General features: G+C 46.8%; 1 protein-coding gene across 3 annotated transcripts in view; it reads left to right on the plus strand.

The window, feature by feature from the left end:
- The first annotated feature begins 303 nt into the window (after positions 1-303).
- LOC137541434 (allergin-1-like) overlaps positions 304-22,566 on the plus strand; it is a 92,305-nt gene continuing 70,042 nt past the window's right edge. For all 3 annotated transcript variants that reach the window (XM_068262718.1, XM_068262719.1, XM_068262720.1), the window contains exons 1-2: positions 304-357; positions 10,929-11,228. In XM_068262718.1, coding sequence (XP_068118819.1) covers positions 309-357; positions 10,929-11,228 — 349 coding nt within the window. In that variant the 5' untranslated portion in view covers positions 304-308. The remainder of the gene's footprint in view (positions 358-10,928; positions 11,229-22,566) is intronic.

A 22,566-nucleotide genomic window follows, 5' to 3' on the forward strand; every position in this document is an offset into this window, starting at 1 on the left:
TGTCCCTTCTGATTGGCAGCGCTATCTCCTAGTACCTGTCATGGATGACGTCGTGGTAATCAAATTACCGTTAAGAGTAATTACAGACTTTACTTGACTCTCTTGTCACTGGAAACAAGTCTCACTAGTGCGGCAGTGTGGTTTCTGGATTTGTACTTGTGAAAACAACTCTTCTCTGACTGTAAACCTACGTGTTTTTTTTTTATTCTTTGTGACAAAATGTAACTTCCTCTGTCAAGTCTCCTTCCTCTTTCTCCTCAAGTTTAGTTTCTACAATTTTAGTGTCATTGCCCGCACTATCAGGAAATATGTACACTCTCTGCCTTATCTCTCTGCTCTCCGTCCTGACCGCCTCAGGTAAGACCACCTTACATGGGACACCTCACTTTATTCTATATGTGTGGTGGAGGGGAGAGGTGGCATAGTGCCAAGGGAAAAACCCACCTTAGGTGTTGTAAACTATAATGATTTCCTATAATATTTGTAACAGCCGGCGGGGATACCGCCGCGGTGGAGAGCGGCATGGACGCCGTCTCCACGAGTCAGCCGGCGGCTGTCCCCGCCTCGCTGCCACACGCAGGTCCTTCGGCCGCAAACAGGGCACGCATTACGCGTGCGCGCGCCCGGCGGCAGGACCTTTATGCAGCTAGACGGGGAGTCAGCTGACTTGCAGGTCAGCTGACTCCAACTAGCTCTTGGATTGGCTGGGCGGCTGGGTGGCGCTGTAGATGCGCTCCCAGCATATAAGGAGCTAGGCTTCAGTTGCTCCTTGTCTGCTGTCGTGAACACATTCGTGTTAGCTCTCAGACCTTAGTCCAGTTCCCTAGGTGTTGATACCAAGGACGTCACACCTTAGATTAGGATTGTAATTGTATATTTACCTATGTTTTGACTCTGGCTATCCCTGACTACTCTCTTCTCTAATCGCTCTTGTACTTCTGCCTGATTCAAGTTGCCGACCCTGCCTGTTTACCGACTCTGAATCAGCCTTCTGTTTCTGTACTGCTGCCGCCTTCTCTGTTGCCGAACCTCTGCTTGTCTGACCTTTCTCCCTTCAGTGGAACGTCTCCCACTGTAGGGTTATCTCTGAGGCTTGCCTCTCCGAGACGCCTGCCCTAGCAGACGATTACTGCCAGGAGCCGAGATTCCTCTCTTTGCCTGGGTTGAGGATCTCACACACGGGGTTCCCATTCAGAGGTAACCACACCTCTGAGGAATCACCGTGTGGTGGATTTTTCCACGATCGTGTGAATCATTTATTGCCGTTATTGTCTATTACTGTATTAGGTGTCCGGAAGTTAGTTACACTTGTATTATTGGTGATTCTGCAGATCATCAATGATCAGGTGACATCTGTATTATTGGCGATACTGCAGATCACCAATAATCAGATTTTCTCTGCGTGCTGACACCGATCCTTACAATATTTGTCTATAATCAAAGTTGCCCAGCAAGCTCGTGGTGATGAACCAGACGTCCTAGTAGGTTGTGTGGGAGCTGAAAGAGACCAAAAAACCTCATTTCTAAAATAACTATGCAAAACAGAGGTTTGCCAATCCGAAACAGTCTTTATGCATGTTGGATTAGTTTGGCTCTGTAATATTAACGAGCTGACACATCATTGCATTCATCATTGCATTCTGGTGGTTGTGGAGGTGTTTAGCTATTAGGAACACCAAAGAAAGGATTTGTATATTCAGCAGTGATGCATTGTAGGAAACCTCATATGCTCACTCCAACCTGAATAATCACAAATACCTTCTGTTTTAAGAAGGCAAACTTCTGTTTTGTCTGTAGTCACTTCTTTTATGACCTAATTTGCCACAAAGCCCTTAAAGAGACACTGAAGCGAAAAAAAAATTATATTATGATTTGTATGTGTAGTACAGCTAAGAAATAAAACATTAATATCAGATACATCAGTCTAATTGTTTCCAGTAAAGGAAGAGTTAAGAAACTCCAGTTGTTATCTCTATGCAAACAAGCCATTAACTCTCCGACTAAGTCTTAAGGTGGCCATACACTGGCCCGATTCGCCTCCGTTTCGACAGCAGATTCGATCACTGGGATCGAATCTGCTGCCAATCGTTCGCGCTACACGCCGAATTTCGATCCTTTTCGTCCGATCCCGTCGATCGCTCCGTGCGGAAAATTAGCGTCGATCGCCCGCGGGTAGGGAGCGCGTCGCTAGCGGCGTTCGAGTACCCGACGACCGACGCAATAGAGCCGCATACATTACCTGCTCCGCCAGCACGTCTACACCCGGTCACCGCTGCTCCGTGTCCGCGCTGGTCTCCGGCATGCTTCAGTTCCTCCGGCCCGGCAGGAAGTTTAAACAGTAGAGGGCGCTCTACTGTTTAAACTTCCTGCCGGGCAGGAAGAAGTAAAGCATGCCGGGGCCGGAGACCAGAGCGGAGACGGAGCAGCGGTGACCTGGGGACTGGAGTCGCGCCGGCGGAGCAGGTAATGTATGCGGGCGGGGGAAGCGGCGGCAGCACCACAACAGATTGTGAACGGTTTCAGGCTGAAATCGGTTCACAATCTGTTTGCAGTAAAGGTAGCCATACGATCCCTCTCTGATAAGATTCGATCAGATAGGGATCTGTCAGTTGGTCGAATCTGATGGCAAATCGACCAGTGTATGGCTACCTTAAGTCATGGAGAGGGCTGTTATCTGACTTTTATTATCTCAACTGTAAGTGAACTGTTTACTTTTCCTCTGCCAGAGGAGAGGTCATTACTTCACAGACTGCTCTGAAAGAATCATTTTGAATGCTGAGTGTTGTGTAATCTGCACATATTATAGAATGATGCAATGTTAGAAAAACACTATATACCTGAAAATAAAAGTATGAGAATATTTTCTTTGCTGCTAATCTTCTAGTAATTATTCATAGTACACAACCAATTCACTATATCATATTTTTTTTTCGCTTCAGTGTCTCTTTAAATGGTGCAACTTGGGGAACAAGCTACCCTTCTACCTAGTACTGGTTAAAGTAAAACCTGGAATGAAAGAATCATGGGGGATTATCCCATATCTGATTTAATAAAAAATAAAAAATGCTCTTAAAATGTGTGTCTCATGGCTTCAAGTTAAGAGCCTCTGCCCACTGAAAATTTAGATCGCAGTCACAAACGCACTGAAAGGTGATCAGAAATTTTTCCAATATATGCCATATGCATTTTTCTCATGTTTTTTCTGTAATTGTTCGGTTTCACAATCTAACTGTGTTTGCCTTTTTCTGATTATTCATGGGGTGGGGGGGGGGGGGGGATAGTGGGGAATTGGATTGAAATGAGGAAATCACAAGAAGATTGCATTGGACTGTGTTTTGGTATGCCGTTTTCTTGTGCACCTATTGACTTTAACCCAATGGAGGGAAGCGAGCAGATGAGTTAATTACACACTGGACTGCTGCGCTCCAACTCTGCAGGGGGGGGAGGGCACAGGAGGGGGACCTATGGAGGGGGAGGATGATGTCGGCCCCACTCCCCCAGTGTCGCCTACATCTGGCTACCTATACTGGCGGCACCTACATCTGGCTACCTATACTGGCTGCACCTACATCTGGCTACCTGTACTGAGGGCACCTATACCTAGCTACCTATAGTGAGGGCACCTATACTGTTGGGACTATACCTGACTAACTATACTGGGGCACCTATACCTGCTTAGCTATACTGGGGGAACCAATACTTGGCTAGCAATACTGGGGGCACCTATTCTTGGCAACTTATACTGGGGGTGCCTATACCTGGCTTTATATATTGTGGACACCTATACCTGGCTACCTATACTGGGGGCACCCATATCTGGCTTCCTATTCTGGGGGAACCTATATGCCGGGCCAGGCCAAGGCAGAGGCGAGAGAGGCTCCAGCCTCAGGGCGCAGTGTAGGAGGTGGCACACAACTCACTCAGCTATCATTCCCCTATTGTGTTTGAAGCAGAGATAAATAAGAAAAGGGGATACATGGCAGTGACTGCAAGCCAGATAACTAGAGATTAAGGTGTGGGGGGCCTCTTAGTCCAATAGCAATCAGTGTGTGACGGGTGGGGGGGTGGAGGGGTGGAGGGGTGCACATTAGTGTCCTTGGGAGCTAGAGGACCTTGTCCCAGCACTGCCTATATGCAATGCTGTACACTAACGGCTCTCTCTCGGTTGGGCTGGATGTGCGTCGGGCTAGAAAGGAAAAAAAGTTGTTTGTTTTAGGGTGATCTGTATGACCGCCGCTACATTTAGGGCTGGTTCAGACGGGTGTTTTTGTGGCGTTTAACGCAGCGTTTCAGACGCAGCGTTTTTGGGGATCTACTGCCATCCCATGCAAGTGAATGGGAGCGTTTAGAGCTGGCTTTTGCAGGCTTTCATGAAAGCCTGGCAGTAGATCCCAGCGTTGCGTCTAGTCTCAAAAGCAACATGCTGCTTTCAGAGGCGGTAAACGCCAGGAAACTATAGCAGAGACCAGAACTGCTAGCCTTGAACGCTTCCTAAAAGCCTTTAAAAGCTAGCTTTTAAACGCTGGCGTTTGAACGCAATGCCAAGCGAAAGCTCAGCAGACGCCCGTGTGAACCAGCCCTTAGAGCACAAACTACACCACAGATAAAAACCTAGCGGTATGCATTTTCTAAAAATACCTAACTTAATTGGGTATTTCACTTCTATCATTAGATATGGCACGTTAACCTCCTTGCCGGTTTTCCCGACCTGAGCTCGGTGTAGAAAAAAGCAGCTGCTATCGGTGATCCCGAGCTCAGGTCGGGGTAGGCATTGCAGAGCTTTACCTGTAGTTGTGGAGTCCCGCGCGCGATCTCGCTGCGCAGCGGGACTCCAGCCTCTCTCCCCGGCAGTGTGGGGTCTTTCCCTGGCCGCCGGGATCCCCCATGTCCCCGCTATTCTTCCGGGGACCCGGCAGCCAGTTGGAGCAGCGCAGCCGTGGTGGTGGCAGCAGAGCGGTGGTGGCAGCGTGACGTCATCGGGGGCGGGGCTAACATTGAAAACGAACTTCTCTATATTAGAGAAATATAGAGAAGTTCGCTTATATGTATATTAGCGCCATCTTGTGGGCAAAGAGAAAACTGCAGCCCAGGAGCCCAGGAAGGTAAATTTTTTTTTTATTTTGCTGCAGATCTCCCTGCCAGAATGATTTTTTTCAGGTTTTAGGGTCTGAAAGAGTGAAAAAAAATTGCACCGCTTTTAGACCCTAAAATCTGGAAAGAATCAGACCGCCAAGGAGGTTAATCTGTAGAAACCCTTATCTGTTCAAATGTAAAATTGTGCAAAGTCCTGTTTTATTATTGGGGTGTGATGTGGACAGGAAAAGTGGGATACCAATACATATCTGGTATCGCTGGATTCAGCAGAATCAGGGCTTTTGCAAACAGTAACATTTTTGTCAGTAAATGTAATTATTCTTTGAAATACAAAATAAAATTTATTTTTTTGTTTGTTTGTTTGTTTGTTTGTTTATTCACTTTTTAACATTTCACTCAAAAATTTAATTTCAATGTTCAAACCGTATTGGTTATGGAAAAAAAAATAATGGACTTGATTCACTAAGACAAATAGCATGCCTTATCAGCGTTAACACACCTTATCAAAGTTAACACGCCTTATCAGAGTAGCATCTCGCCAAAGCCAATTGGCAGACATGAGTTTGTAGCACTTGTTATGCTACTCTGATAAGGTGTGTTAACTCTGATAAGGCATGCTATTTGTCTTAGTAAATCAAGCCCAATATGTCCTATTTCATGTAGGTTTTTGTGTGAAAAAATCCTAAGTAAACCTAATGAGTGCAAAATGTCTAAATGTCTTGTCAGTAGATGTTCGTGTTTAGGACAAATCGACTGGCATGCAAAGGGTTAAATCAATTGCATGTCATCCACCATTCCTAAACACTGGCAAGTTCTAAGTATTGGTACTATATGTACACCTGTTTATCTCATCATGCCATGCGTCTTTCCAGGTGTGCTTCGAAGTATGAATTTTCCAGGAAATTATTTAAAAGTCAACTAGACAAGCAGCTGGGAGAGTATTACAGTTATTTATTTAAAAGGACAAAATTAAATGTGTAGACAAAGTAAAATTGCTGGCGATATCCCTCTTTAACCTCCCTGACGGTCTATTAAAAACCGCCAGGGGGCAGCAGAGCAGTTTTTAAAAAAAATAATTTTTTAAGTCATGTAGCGAGCCCACGGCTCGCTACATGATAGCCGCTGTGCAGCAGCATCCCCCCACCCTCTTCGATCGCCTCCGGCGATCTCTGATCAGGAAATCCCGTTCAAAGAACGGGATTTCCCGGAGGGCTTCCCCCGTTGCTATGGCGACGGGCGGCATGACGTCATCGACGTTGTGACGTCATTGGGAGTCCCGAGCTACCCCTCAGTGCTGCCTGGCACTGATTGGCCAGGCAGCGCACGGGGTCTGGGGGGGCGGCGCAGTGAGCGCGGACAATCGGCGGGTAACGGCGGGGATCGTAGTGCACACGCAGCTAGCAAAGTGCTAGCTGCGTGTTGCAAAAAAAAAAATTAGGTAAATCGGCCCAGCAGGGCCTGAGAAATCCTCCTGCGCGGCATAGTCCGAGCTCAGCTTGGGCTTACCGCCAGGGAGGTTAAGGCCCAGTTCAAGGCCACTTCATGAAAAGTGACATAGGTCAGCATGCACAGTCATTTAGAAGTTATGCTCCACTTAAGAGTAAAAAAAAAAAAAAATTCATACATACCTGGGGTTTCCTTCAGCCAGATCCCCTTCATCCTGATCCGTTCCCTTACTGCCATCCTCCGCCTCCTGTATCCTCCATTATTGCTCCTGGTAACTTTGGGAGTCGAGGCTTACTGTGCATGCGCGCTCCTGAGGCCAGGAGCAGGGTTGCCAACCCGATTTCTTATTTTTCCTGGACAAAATGGTCAAAAAATCTGGACACACCAAGTTTTGGACAGACAGGGGGCGGAGTCGGGGGCGGAGTCAGTAGCAGGCTTTTTAGGAAACTTCTTGCGAATTTCGGGAGGAGGTGAAGCAGGTGATTATCGCATAAGATAAGGCTCATGTGTAACAGTCATACTAAACTGACACACAATGCTGCAGATTCGACCAGTAAATACACTAATGTTGGCAGATTAGACCAGTAAATCGTACACTGTGGGCAGATTGGACCAGTAAATCGTACACTGTGGGCAGATTAGACCAGTAAATCATACACTGTGGCCATATTGGACCAGTAAATCATACACTGTGGGCAGATTAGACCAGTAAATCGTACACTGTGGCCAGATTGGACCAGTAAATCGTACACTGTAGCCAGATTGGACCAGTAAATCGTACACTGTGGCCAGATTGGACCAGTAAAATGTACACTGTGGCCAGATTGGACGAGTAAATCATACACTGTAGCCAGATTGGACCAGTAAATCATACACTGTGGCCAGATTGGACCAGTAAATCGTACACTGTGGCCAGATTGGACCAGTAAATCGTACACTGTGGCCAGATTGGACCAGTAAATCGTACACTGTGGCCAGATTGGACCAGTAAATCATACAATGTGGGCAGATTAGACCAGTAAATCGTACAATGTGGGCAAATTAGACCAGTAAATCGTACAATGTGGGCAAATTAGACCAGTAAATCGTACACTGTGGGCAAATTAAACCAGTAAATCGCACACTGAGGGCAATTAGACCAGTAAACCGTACAATGTGGGCAGATTAGACCAGTAAATCGTACACTGTGGGCAGATTAGACCAATAAATCGTACACTGTGGGCAAATTAGACCAGTAAATCGTACAATGTGGGCAGATTAGACCAGTAAATTGTACACTGTGGGCAGATTAGACCAGTAAATCATACAATGTGGGCAAATTAGACCAGTAAATCGTACACTGTGGGCAGATTAGACCAGTAAATCGTACACTGTGGGCAAATTAGACCAGTAAATCGTACAATGTGGGCAGATTAGACCAGTAAATCTTACTGTGGGCAGATTAGACCAGTAAATAGTACACTGTGGGCAGTCTCCCAGTGACACTCAGTCCCACTACTACCTGACTTCCCCCTCCCCCTGCAGTGCACTCATTGTCCCCTGACTCCCCTCACAGTTCAGAATTCAGAACAGAACTCACCCACAGACAGATGGTGGATGGATGGTCTATGGCGGTGGCAGTTCGGCGACCGTTTCCCTTGCTGGGCAGCTGGTGGGCCTGAGGCTGGGACCTAGTGGGCTTGCTGTAGGAGAGGCTGCACCTCTCTCCAGACTTTGGCAGCTGCCGGCTGATTGTCCACAGTGTCCTGGCTGGCGGCGCCTAGCTCCGGGTGGCAGCCGATACTGTGCTGGGCTGAAGTCAGTGGGCTCTGGGGTCTGGGCTGCTTGCTGCTGCTGGCCGCCTGGTGCTGATGCAACCTCCGTTCCGTCCGTGTGTGTTGCGTATGTCCTCTGGGGTCTGGGCTGCTTGCTGCTGCTGGCCAACTGGCGCTGATGCGACCTCTGCTCCATCCTTCTGTGTCGCGTGTGTCCGTGACTGCACTGTCCTCTTCGCGTGCATCACTTACATGCCTCTCCCTTATTGGGCAGCAGATGCGCCGGCGCCAAAAAGGATCTGACTGTGATTGGACGGGATATGGGTCGGGGGAGGAAGGAAGCTGAGGGAGAGCCGGAGCGAGGGGGATCTGGGATTGGGGAAGAGAGGGAGCATGACGCGCATGTGCAAAAGAGATTATAAGAATTTATGGGCATTTTGACGGACGAGCAGGCAGGAAATACGGGCAGTACGGACAGCTGGTTTTTGAGAGGTTTTTTACTGACAGTCCGTCTTTTTACGGACGCTTGGCAACCCTGGCCAGGAGCATTGTGGGCCTGCGCAGTAATACTGGAAAGGCCCAGAACGCTCTCGGACGCAGGAGGGCGCATTGCACCTTCGTCGACTGGCCTTACTGGCTAAAGTTACCAGAATCAATAACCGAGGATCCAGGAGGTGAAGGCAATGGAGTGATTAAGCCAGGGGGCTGGAGGAAGCCCTAGGTATGTATGAATTTTTCTTTTTATTTAATCTCGGTATACTTTAAGAGGTGAGAGAGGTTATGATAGAGGTGGGGGCAGGGACGTAACTAGAAGTCCCCGGGCCCAGGGCCGGGCCGAGGCATAGGCTGGAGAGGCTCCAGCCTCAGGGTGCAGTGTAAGAGGGTGTGCACAATTCAATCAGTTGTCATTCCTAATTGTGTATGAAGCAGAAAGAAATAAGAAAAGGGGATACATAGCAGTGACTGCAAGCCAGATAACTAGATATTAAGGTGTTGGGGAGGTTGTGGGCCCTGTGGCCCTCTTAGTCTAATAGCAATCCGTGTGTGACAGCTGAGGTGGGAGGGATGGAGGGGCACACTTTGGTGTCTCAGCCTTGGGTGCTGGATGACATTGTCCCTGCTCTGCGGCCCCCCTGCGAGAATTTGAGCGCCCCCCCCTAGGGCCCGCTCATGGCCGTTTTGGGTGGGCAGGAGGGGTCGCAGCATGAGGGGAAAGCTTTGCACATCAGCGGGGAGGAGGGACAGTCCCCCCCCCCCCTCATCTCGGGCTCTCCCCTCTGCGCTCCCCCTCCTGCATCTATCTAAGTGGCAGCAGCTGCGGCAGCTATAATTACCTCCACTCCAGGTCTCCGATCTGCAAGGGCTTCTCCGATCTGCAAGGGCTTCACAATACTTCCTGTTTTAACAGGAAGTAATGTGAAGCCCTTGCAGATCGGAGAAGGAAGTAATGTGAAGCCCTTGCAGATCGGTGACTTCCGTGGTGAATGGAGGCAATTATAGCTGCTGCTGCCGCTGCTGCTGCCCCTTAGATAGACGCAGGAGGGGGAGCGCAGAGGGGAGAGCCCGAGGTGAATCGGGGGGGACTGTCCCCCCTCCCCGCTGATGTGCAAAGTTTTCCCCTTATGCGTTAAAATTAATATTTAAAAAAAAGGTGCCTTTTAAATCATGCTTGAATAAAACTTACCTAATTTATAAACCCAATTTTTTTATGTCTGGGTTATGTCATCTCGAGAGATAAGACAACTCTAAAAAAACAAATTCTTGGTAAATAGAGGAGGCAGTGGTGGACTTACCTCCTCCAAGTAGACACACAACGACTGTAGTGAAGACCGTCAATATATTTTATTTATGAACTCCAAAAATGTGACAGAGGTGCCTGGCTCTTCTACTGACCACATATGCTATTGCTCCGTTGTTATTGCCTGATGAAGCGGGATCAAACCTGCGAAACGTTGCCTTTTTGGAGTTCATAAATAAAATATATTGACGGTCTTTACTACAGTCGTTGTGTGTCTACTTGGAGGAGGAAAGTTCACCACTACCTCCTCTATTTACCAAGAATTTGGTTTTTAAGCTCATTTAGCTTCCTTTTATCCTTTTGGCGCCTCTGTTCTCCTGCATATTGAGTCCACCCTGGGTGGAGGGTTGTACCCCGTTTTTCTCATCTACAGAGAGCGACTTCTTATTCCTGAGTGGGGTCAGGAAAATCTCCCCACCTGCTTTTACAGTGGTTGCCTAATGGTAACCCTGGTTTGTGAGTATTAATATTTACTCTATCTAGTAACCATTTACCAGTACATATTACACTATTGGGGCTCTTGGTGTTCCTTGTTTTTATCTCCTTGGAGCTGTCCCTCTCACTGGTGTGGTGCCATCCACAGCCAGTAATAACCCCTGGAGTGCGACCGCCCAGTTCCGGCAGGATCTGGAGTACCGAGCGGGGACGATATGGTGGTTGCAGGTTCTGCAACCCACCTTGAGTATAATTACTTTTGTTACTTGACCACTATCCAGTATCCTGTGTTACTGCACCATTTGGCTCCTGGTCTCATTTGTCAGTCATACATGCTACCGTTTTTCCATCACAGTGACCATCCCTACTTCTACATTTTGCTGTTCATTTGTTTGTTTCAGGTTCTGTATCAACACCACCAATCCCACCAGCAAACCCAGAGCTGACCCCGACACCTCCAAATGTCACAATTGGAGATACTGTAACCATTCGCTGCCTCTCCAGAAGTGGACCTCTCCCAGTCACATACACATTATTCCACAACATGTCATTCAGAGGCGCAGAAACTACATCTGGGAGGAAGAGAGGTGCCACATTCACCATTACTATCTCTGATCTCTCCAGTCTGGGACCTTACAAGTGTAAAGCCAACAGCCTCACCTCTGCCACATACAGCAACGAGTTCACGTTTACTCTACTAGGTGAGGAGCATAAAGATCATCTATACAAATAGCTCCATGAGTTGGAAGCAAATGGAATTTTAATGAATTACGTTGTTTTTTACTTGGCTTTAAAGCAAACATCTCGCAAGTTTGAGAAACAGAAAATGAAGTATATGATGAAAAATTAGGAAACCTGTGCCTCCCTTCAGGCTAGGAGCACATTGTACCAAAAATGTACCAAAAAACACATGTAAAAACGTAGTCCTCTGCATCTCCATTGAAATACATTGTGTGTGTTTTGCATGCATATTTGAGTCATATGGTATGTAGCAAGTTGTGCTGCATATACTGCACTATTTGGGTAAAAGAGGTGCCCTGGTATATGATAAAAGCATTTAAAAACAGTTTAAAAACGAAAAGGTAATGAGGTAGCTTATCTCAATGATGACAAAATCTTTGTAACAACAAAAGATTTTATTAGTGATAGCACAGGCAACGCGTTTTGCGGGTCTGAGCCCGCTTCCTCAGGACAATAGCAGTGCCAAACTAAATGAAATGTTTGGCTTAGGGAGCCTCTCGCACGTTATCTGTCTGAGGGGCGGAGGCAGAGCATCCGTGATCTGTCTCCTTCCTTTTCCTATGGAGTGTGACCACATCCAGGTCCCTGGTGACCCCCCCGAGTGGAGTCGGGTTCATTGTCTTACCTGCTTCCTGCGGTCGGTTGCCCCTTGCAACCCTCCTTTGTGAGTAGTTCTTTTTACTTCCACATTTACCACATAATCTTTACGTATTACACCATTGGGCTCCCTCCCTTTTTTTGTCTCCTGTGTATTTTTCCATAGGGTGTCTTACACCCAAAACAAACCATGCATATACTGGAGTACTGTGAGTTGAACTACTAGCATATCTTGCAGTACTTATGCACGTAAGTAAGTAACGCTAATATTGCCATGCGCTGTGCATGCATGGTAATATTACTGCGACTTGATTAATCAACCCCTATGTATTTATGGCTTTAGGAGGTTGAAGCATGTATGCTTTTACTCTTTTTGTAATAGTTTTTCTTTGCTGATGTCAGATTTGTGGAATGTTTAGCATTTCAGAATGTGTAATATGTTGTATGGACTACCCACACATTTGGACGTTGGGGATCTGTTTTTTTCTCTGCAGTAACCAAGCTAAGATAGAGGAAACTAAAGCCTTTTACACATGTACAAGTACAAGGCATGTCACACTGTAGGGATCTAGACTGGATCGCTCCGGTGACATTGCAGGGCTGAGACTGTACACTAGGAACATGTACTGTTGCCATGTGGAGGGCCAATGGGGCAGCGTGGTAGTGACATTCTTAATTTTATCTAGCGTGTGTGCGATGCTTTAAGCGGAATATAACCCTGCATTTCAACTTTGCTCTAAAACATTATTTACAGTATATTATATGCAACCAGCATTTTTTTTTTTTACTAGACCAGCATTGGAAGGGTTACACAGGGCTTTAAAGTTCCTTTAGATTTCTGCAGACGCATCCGAAGCTAATATAGATACATTTTGTTTACATAATGTATCTAAGTGTTGAATGTGACTCATCTCTCTCACTGAGGAGAAGGAGCTTGGACGACAGCCAAAGAGTGTGTAACTGTTTATCAATAGATACATGTAACTAAATAGAATGTATCTATCTGAACTTCTGCATATCTCTCCAGGACCTTTAAACCTCTGTGTTTAACCCTTCCAATGCTGGTCTAGTAAAAAAAAATGCTTTTTGCATATAATATGCTGTAAATAATATTTTAGAGCAAAGTTGAAATGCAGGGTTATATTCCGCTTTAACTGCTTTAAAGGGATACTGTAGGTGCGTCAGGGGAAAATGAGTTGAAGTTACCCGGGGCTTCTAATGGTCCCCACAGACATCCTGTGCCCGCGCAGCCACTCACCGATGCTCCGGCCCCGCCTCTGGTTCACGTCTGGAATTTCAGACTTTAAAGTCTGAAAACCACTGCGCCTGCGTTGCCATGTCCTCGTTCACGCTGATGTCACCAGGAGCGTACTGCGTAGGCCCGGTATGGTCTGTGCCTGCGCCGTGTGCTCCTGGTGACATCAGGGGAAGTGAGGACTCTGCAGAGTAGGCGCAGTGGTTTTCAGACTTTAAAGTCTGAAATTCCAGAAGGGAACTGGAGGCGGGGCCAGAGCATCGGTGAGTGGCTGCACGGGCACAAGATGTCTGTGGGGACCATAAGAAGCCCTGGGTAAGCTCAACTCATTTTTCCCCGACCCCCCTACAGTATCCCTTTAAGTTGTAGGACGGAGATTCTACATCCTGATTAGTGCTGCTGCAAGTTCTAGGATGTAGCGTCTACAATTACAAACTGCCGCACATGCACGCTCACGGTCCTTTCTAATAGTGAACGATTGTTACTATTTGCTATAGCAGCAATTATTTAATAAAGTTTGGCAAAAAATAAAAGTTTACAAGTTTGAGACAGGTCTCAATAAAATAAGTGTTCTCCCTTTCCCAAGTTAGTTTTAACCCCTACCTATCCTAGCCTATTTACCCCCTAACCCCTGTTTATACATTTTTAAATACTGCCGCCTGTAGTGATCAGATGTGGTCACTAGGGTGACAGTTTGGGGCCCCAGTGCTCTAAAGATGCATTGCTCTGCCATTGCCTAGTGATGCAACTGTACAACATTAGGGCTCCCAAACTGTCACCCTGTCCGATGGCTACAGATGTACAGGCTGGGGATAAGGGTCCGCCACATGCCCACTTTGTAATAAAATATGGCATGTGGTATCATTTTAACCGGGAAGGGCTAAATCATATATATTTTATGTGTTTTGTAACCATGAGACTTGTCATGGGGAAATCGGGAAGGGTGAAATATGAAAAAAAATTGTATTTCTTGCATTTAGGCTTAATTTTTTCCCCATAAAATGACTATAAAATATATTGATTTTTGAAAAAAATATTACCTGTTATAAACTGTTTTAATCACCTTTTTTCGGCACCAGCAACTTCTTATAGTTGCGTCTCACGGACTGTGAGATAACTGGACTCTCAACACAGCAAGCAGGAGATAGACTTTCCTCAGGCTTCTTCAAAATTTACGTTATTTATTCAGGAAACAGAAATACAGATAGATACAGTTCATCATATCCTAGCCACGCCAATCTTCATGTTGCGTTACAAGCTTCTTGATTAAACTTCCTGCTGAAGTCAACCAGGTACCTTCTTTCTAACCTACGTTACACTAGCCTACCTATGTATAGCATACATTATATCAGATTACATATAGAATGAAAAATACTTAGAGGTTCCAGTCAGCATTGAGAGCTAGTGTGAAAGTAAGAAGCAGAGTGAGCTCCCATCGCTTACTCTGGGTTTAATACCGACTAGGAAAGAGTTAAATATGACATCATCTTCGCCATCCCCTAAATCAGACTATTGGTGGACTCCCTCGTGGTGTCATCATACACACCTATTCGATTAATATTCAATGAGGCCTTTGACATACATACAAGAATTTGATGTTTGGTAAATATGGCTGATGTTTACTGTTCTAGTGGTGTACATGCACAGGTCAGGGAGACCTGTGGCCTTGTCCATAGAACAGCTTCTTGGTATGTTCTAGTTCTGACAGAACTGAAGATTTTCTCTCTAAGAGAAAATCCCCTTAAAGGGCAGGTCTGCTCCCCAAGCCTTTTTAACTAACTCAGTCCAAATAACTGAGGCCTACTTAAATTATAACAATCCCCCCTAAAAAGGCTTGACTCGCAGATCCCAGCTTCTGAACCCACCAGTACCTGGTTTCTTTTCTTTAGGTTTCACTTTTCGATGTTCGTGCTCACACAACTTCTCGGCTCTAGGCGGTTATCCCTGGAAGAGAGAGAGCAAGACCTCTTGGTCTTCCTGTAACCAGGCCCTCTGGGGAGGCCTTACTTCTAAGTCCCTCTATACCACATGCTCAGCATTTGCGTCACTTGCGTATCACTCACAAACTTGCATGACCACAGAAAAGTGAAACTCGTTTGGTTGTTACACAACGGAGCAGTGCCAGGTGCCTTCTAAAAGAGCGCCTTTATACAATCAGTTCCATCACCGGTACTACTAAACCTATACCCGTAACCCTGTATATCCCTTAATTTAAAAATATTGGTTCATGAGATTGTTTATGAGGCACCAATCTCTTGACCAGGTTAATTTGTTCTACGTAATTCTAACACACAACCTCACCTGGATAATGATGCCTAAAGTTGTCATCCCCATCCAGACGACCAGTGGGTGTAGGAAGAACTTTTGACCTGCAGAGGCCCAGTCCGAGTATCCCTGGAACATCCCCGGAAACCTTTTCCACCAGGTCAGACTGGAACTCACCTGCTTATTTTTGTGTTCTACCTCGTTAAGATCACCTGGATCATGGTGAAATCTTACCTCTAACTTAGTGTACTGTTTGTTTAACCGTTGTAACAAAGTGTGGTCGTCTTGGATCAAACCCTGTTCCCCTTTGTCCCATGTCGTGTTCTCCTTCAGGAGGGGAACTTCCAGTGAAACTTTGAACTTTAGAGTTCTCTTAACAATTTGAGAAATAACGTCATCAAACCTGGATGACTGGATCCATATGGGATCTCCGCTCACCCAATATGTTCCCCTTGACAGATCCCCCTTATCGGAACAATTATGAAAATGTACCTTGAATGTGTCCTTAGACATGATGCTAAAAAAACAAACCTTTCCTTCAGCCACCAGAACTATCGGTTTGGCTTCAGGGTGGATCTTTTGAATGGTAGCCTCGCATTCTGTGTTATTGAGCCCGCAGGCTTCTTCACTAAATTTGACTTGCCCCGGCAAACACAGGTACCTCTGGGAGAATTGCCCGCATGAGGACAACTCTACTCGTTTCACCTCCCCGTCTAGCACCAAAAAAAGTTTGACCTCTCAGGTCATGGTGTAAGACATGTGTTGAGGTGGGAACTAAGGAAGTGGCGGTGCCTAAAGGAATGTTGCACCGTTTCCATTTGTTCACCCAAACATCTTGAAGCTTCCATGTAAAAGATCCTTCTCCAGAAAAATCGATATACCTCCCCTTGTCCAATCTCAGTTGGACAGGATCTTTAAGCATCTCCCTGACAAAATATGTCCCCAACTGTCCTGATTGGGCCTCTTTCCCCCTTATGTCCTGAGGCACAATATGTACCTGAGGTCGGGAAGACTGTACTCTCTGCCATCTTTCAATTAAGAGTACCTCTTCACTTACCCAACTAGCATGAGGATAAGCGGCTGCATATGGACTGTGTAATATCGTCCCCTGTTGTGACCCGTGTAATGTGAATGGGGTTCCCTGTGTTGGTTTTCCCTCCCCCGGGATCGCTCTCCCCACCCTCTTTGACACCTGGAAATGTGGCTCGATCTCGATTTTTACTTCTGGTTTCGAGAACTACAACCCCTCGGCTTTCCAGCCTTTACGTGTGTATAGTTGTTTCAGAGGCACTCTCTGTTGGTAGTTCCAGAGTGTGATGTTGTCCCCTGCATCTCTCTGGTAGGAGAATTGACCCCTCCTGCTCGTTCCTCTCCAATCTGGAACCATCTCACTCTGGATAACCAAGACAAGGTACCCCTGAATCACACACTCCACCTTTTGCATGTACCCATTGTACTGCAATGTACCTTTTAACAAACCTTTGGATCGGTGCATCGATTCTGGGAGTGTGGCATTCAATAGCAGATTTACACTGCCATTTAATTCCCACTGCCCGCACACCTGACCCTTCAGACCTTTCACCCACATTGTGCCATGAAATTTGTCTTCTCCTGGCACAAGTGCTCTTTTCCTCCATCCCTGCTTGGTCCATCTGTGCCAAGCGGAGGGAGGAGTGAAAGGATCAGTACCTTTGTCACCCAACATCAACATGTTTGGGCCTTGTATTCTCATTAACGCCTTATTATTCATGAGAATGTCCTCTCTTCGTTTTCCTAGGACGAAATGGCAACCTAGGATCACCATCAGCACGGTACTCTTCATTATAAAAGCACCACCTTGGGAAAGAACAACATTAGCAATTTGCACTATGCTTTGCTCAGTCAGTTTTTTTAGTCGTTTTCCGATCTCAGGAATCTCGTGTTTTAGTCTCTTTCCAATTTCAGGAATCTCGTGTTTTAGTCTCTTTCCAATTTCAGGAGTCTCGCTGTTCTCCAACCTCAGATTGGCATCTGGAACCTTTCGCTTATCCGACTGACATCTCCATCTTTGCTGCCAGCACTGCAGTTGTCTCGAGTCCATATTGCCAAACTCCTGAAATCGAAATACAAACAAATCAATTCTTATTAATGATTTGGGATTCGACCTGCGGCTTGTACTCTGTACACTTTAAATTGATCAATATATACCGTAATTGATCTCGTTGCTTTATGGTTCTCATGAACTCTGTTTACTCTTTTTGGTAGATTGGAGTTAAACCTCTCTCCCCTACCTAAGTACTATCCAAAGTACTTATCTGTGTAAAATATGCTCCCGTGGACTTCACCTTTGGAAGCTCTCACCTCATTGCAAGCTCCCTCCACATCCCCCGCCCCCCTATCTGTACATGCGCGGCCGTCGCATGCACAGATTACGGATGCCACACCTGTTATTGCTTTGCAGGTGAGCCTGCAATGCTCTTACTCATTATCGCATTTACTTATCTAGAACCTCATTGCGATACCAGCTCTGCTAGAAGTTCTGTGTGTTGTACCCTCTGACCAATGTTTGCCGTGCTACTACCCCCATACTACAAAAAAAAATGGCTGCCTCCCTGTAGGAAGGAGCACTTTGCACTTAAACTACACAGGGTGCAGGGCTAAGCATTCCAGCATCAAATGCCTGTATGCAGATCCCTGAATGCCCACTTGGTAGGTAGTCGTATGGCAAACCTGTCCTGATACACTGTCACTCTGTAAATGGCAATTCTTTCATTTGTATAATTGCCCCATGAACTGCTGTCAGTTCTTGTTCTTTGTGCTACACTTGATAGGAGCTGGAAAAAACATATTTGACCAATCAGTGGACGGAAAAAACGCACAAAAACCAGCCACAGCCCAGCATAGACCTCTTAGTCAAACTCCGGACCTGTCCACGACAAAAAACGGAAAAAAACGTTACCGCTCTGCAGCAGCGGCGACGGATACCTGGATTGGTCAACTCCCTTTTTTTCCAACTCCGGCACCCCCCCCGATGCACTGTCCCCCCTTTTATCTATTGGGAACTCATGCTGCACCACCCATTAAGGTGCCCCACTTACTGGAATAATCCCGTAAGCAACTCAGTACAGATACTTTCCTGATCTGCGCTGCTACGTGTCTCCCTGCACCTAGCTGGGAAACACTTCCTATCCGTGACCATGCTAGTCTTACAGTAATAGCTTGGTGCACGTATTCTGGCATTCCTTTCCATGGACCCAGGTTATGGGGAAATACTTCAGGATCCGAGATACTCAGTAGAATGTCTCTGTATTTCTACCCCCATTCCTTTCAGCTGCTCTGCCCGGAGCCGCGAGCACAGCCTGACGTGCCGTGGATCCCCCAGCCCCTCCTCCCCCCTGCCATGACGTGTGGGGGCCATGACTCTTGGGGGCGGACGTGTGGGGGCCATGACTCTTGGGGGCGGGCCCTCCCCACTGCCGCCATTTTGAGTCCTGGACTGCCAGCTAAGATGGCTGCTCCCATAGCAACCTCTTAATCCTATACACATTAGGAGAAAAACAAAAGCAACAGAACAAACATTTCCTGCATAGTTACACATAGCATCGATACACAGTGCAAAAAGATCAGCATTCCGCCACACACACTGCCTTCACAACCGGAGAAAAAAAACCTTGTCCCAGCTGCAATTCTAAATGCTATATACCTTAGTATCACCCAGTGACGTGGAAATCTCTCTCTCTACATTGCAGACATAACTCAGAACTGCCCGAGTGCGCTATACAACTCCAAACCACTTTAACTGTTACCATCCCAGCTAGAAACTTCTTCTGAGATGAACATTTATCAGCCGGAGCTGACCCAACAACATTACACATATGCAGACATTTAGAAACATTTTAGCAGCACTGACTGGAAACGCACCGAGGAAAGACAAACAAAAAAACCACTCACCCATTATCTCAGCTGTAGCTCTAAACTGTTTCCCACCTTTAAAGTGACCCAGAGACATGGGCTGTGCATTCCTGTCTACCCAGCTCACCGAAAAAAAGAGAAAAAAAAAACCCAGCTTACCACTGTCTCTCACTCGCTTTCCTCTCTTCTCTCCCGTCCCTCTCCCCCTCATCCACTACTAACAGACTGAAACACTGCTGGCTTCTCTCTGCCGCGGGGGAACCCCCTACACACACACACACACACACACATCTGGCATCCTTCCCAGTCTCTGGACAGGGAGAGAGAAAAACAAAAAACAAAACAAAACAAACCCAGCAAATACCACCAGCAGAAAAAAACATGCCGGTGACAAATGTGGATGTAACCACATTCTAAACCGTAACATACATTACAGAAACATTAAAGCCCGTACTATGTACGCTTTACACCAAAAGTAAAGAAATATGCAGACTCCAAACTGCAATTAACACAGAATGTACACATTAACAACTCCTTGCACAACACCAAATACAACACAGATAACGCCATATAACAACGTAAATCATACATGCCTGATCAGCGGACTCGTGGCAATTCATCAGCTTTCCGCAACTTCTCCGCGAAACTGTTTGGACCCCAGAACTTTCTGAGCGTGTTATCTCTGTTATCTCCGTTCCCCTGTTATCTCCGTCCCCACACTGGACTGGCTCAGCGGATCGATCTCCCGCAGCAAGTTGCAAGCTGGCCCCGGAGTGTCCCGTTGCGATCCAATTTAGGCTTAACTGCTGTGCACATGCAGTTAAAGTGTAACGTCCAAGAGTTTCGCCGCTGATATCCTCGAATTGCAGCCCGTGTGCTTGGCTCACGCACACCACTTATCAGGTTGATAAGCTTTTCCAGTCCGCGTCTATTCCGCTTGTGTCGCTGTGGAATATCTTGAAAACTTCTTCGGCCCCGGGCCCCTGTCTGCTTTTATTGCTAGACATTGGAGGGTTTAATCGGCACCATTGTTATAAACTGTTCTAATCACCTTTTTCCGGCACCAGCAACTTCTTATAGTTGCGTCTCACGGACTGTGAGATAACTGGACTCTCAACACAGCAAGCAGGAGATGGACTTTCCTCAGGCTTCTTCAATATTTACGTTATTTATTCAGGAAACAGAAATACAGATAGATACAGTTCATCATATCCTAGCCACGCCAATCTTCATGTTGCGTTACAAGCTTCTTGATTAAACTTCCTGCTGAAGTCAACCAGGTACCTTCTTTCTAACCTACGTTACACTAGCCTACCTATGTACAGCATACATTATATCAGATTACATATAGAATGAAAAATACTCAGAGGTTCCAGTCAGCATTGAGAGCTAGTGTGAAAGTAAGAAGCAGAATGAGCTCCCATCGCTCACTCGGGGTTTAATACCGACTAGGAAAGAGTTAAATATGACATCATCTTCGCCATCCCCTAAATCAGACTATTGGTGGACCCCCTCATGGTGTCATCATACACACCTACTCGATTAATATTCAATGAGGCCTTTGACATGCATACAAGAATTTGGTGTTTGGTAAATATGGCTGATGTTTACTGTTCTAGTGGTGTACATGCACAGGTCAGGGAGACCTGTGGCCTTGTCCATAGAACAGCTTCTTGGTATGTTCTAGTTCTGACAGAACTGAAGATTTTCTCTCTATGAGAAAATCCCCTTAAAGGGCAGGTCTGCTCCCCAAGCCTTTTTAACTAACTCAGTCCAAATAACTGAGGCCTACTTAAATTATAACATTACCCAGTGAAAGACTAGATTGTACTACAAAAAAAAAAAAGGTAAAGTAATTAAAAAGTTACTGTATCAAAAGCGCACAGCGCAAGTGTCAAAAATGTGAGGAACCTTAAAGAGAAGCCGAGGTGGGTTTTAAGAATCCTATTCGCACACAGAGGCTAGCTCTGCATATAATCGCCAGCCTCTGTTACTATACTGTCCCCCCCCCCCCAGGCCCCCCCTGCGCTCTTCTGTCCCCCATAAATCAAACTGCCATGCTAGCGACACACAGCGTGTCGCTAGCAGGCTGTTTATATGTAGATTGTCACTCTCTGCCGCTCCCCCGCCTCCTCTATAGCGCAGCTCCCCGCCTGCGTCCCTTCCCTCCCCGCCTCTGCAAGCTGACAGGGGCACCGCCAGCATACAGGCGAGCCATGCCCCCGCTTGGGGCCTCACACTGCGGGGAGTCTCACTCAGCTGCTAGCGGCTAGGGTGCAGGTGGGGGCGCCAAGCGGAGTGGCAGGAGGGTGGGCATAGTGGCGGGGGAGCGGGCAGAGAGAAGTCTCCACTTACCTGCCTGGATTCTGAACACAGCTTCTATATACTTCCTGTCCCTGCGTGCAGCGTCTGTTGCTAACAGCGCCCCCTGTGATGACGTAACCGCATGTCATCACAGGAGGAGCTCTTACCGATGCGACGCGCGCCGGGACAGGAAGAGGATGGAAGCTGTGTGCAGGAATGAGGCAGGTAAGTGGAAACTTCTCTCTGCCCGCTCCCCCCCTCCTGTCTATACTGGGGGCATCTACCTATCTAACCTATACTGGGGCATCTACCTATCTAACCTATACTGAGGGGTACCTACCTATCTAACCTATACTGTGTGCACCTACCTATCTAACCTATACTGGGGGCAATGATATGGGCTACCTATACTGGGGGGACCTATAGCTGGCTACCTATACTGTGGGCACCTATACCTGTCTCCACGTTGGGGGTGCATTTTACGCCCTCGCCCTGGGGGCAATTTAGCCTAAAATCTGCTAGTATTTTGCTACATCCACATCATGTTTTCGCCACGCCCATTTTTCACAGCGGTGCGCCCCGCTTTGTTTTGAGGTGTGGCTATCCATCTTTTGCCGGATGGAGGCCTCAAGTTATGGACTGCTTGGGGTCACAAAAACCTTAGCTGCATGCCTGTCAGCTGATTGGAGGGAAGGGACGCAGGCGGGAGCGGCGCTATAGAGGAGGCAGGGGAGCGGCGGAGAGTGACAGTCAACATGTAAACAGCCTGCTAGCGACATGCTGCGTGTCGCTAGCATGGCAGTTTGATTTATGGGGGACAGCAGAACACAGGGGGGCCTCGGGGGGAACAGTATAGTAACAGACTGGTGATTATATACACAACCTTAGAATGGAACCAGTTAAAGGAAACCTGAGGTGAAAATAAGTTGATGAAATAAACAATTGTATCTATCCACTTGGGGCACGTTTCAAACCGCAGGGTATCC

The sequence above is a fragment of the Hyperolius riggenbachi genome, chromosome 12, assembly GCF_040937935.1.
Source record: "Hyperolius riggenbachi isolate aHypRig1 chromosome 12, aHypRig1.pri, whole genome shotgun sequence".
NCBI lineage: Eukaryota > Metazoa > Chordata > Amphibia > Anura > Hyperoliidae > Hyperolius > Hyperolius riggenbachi.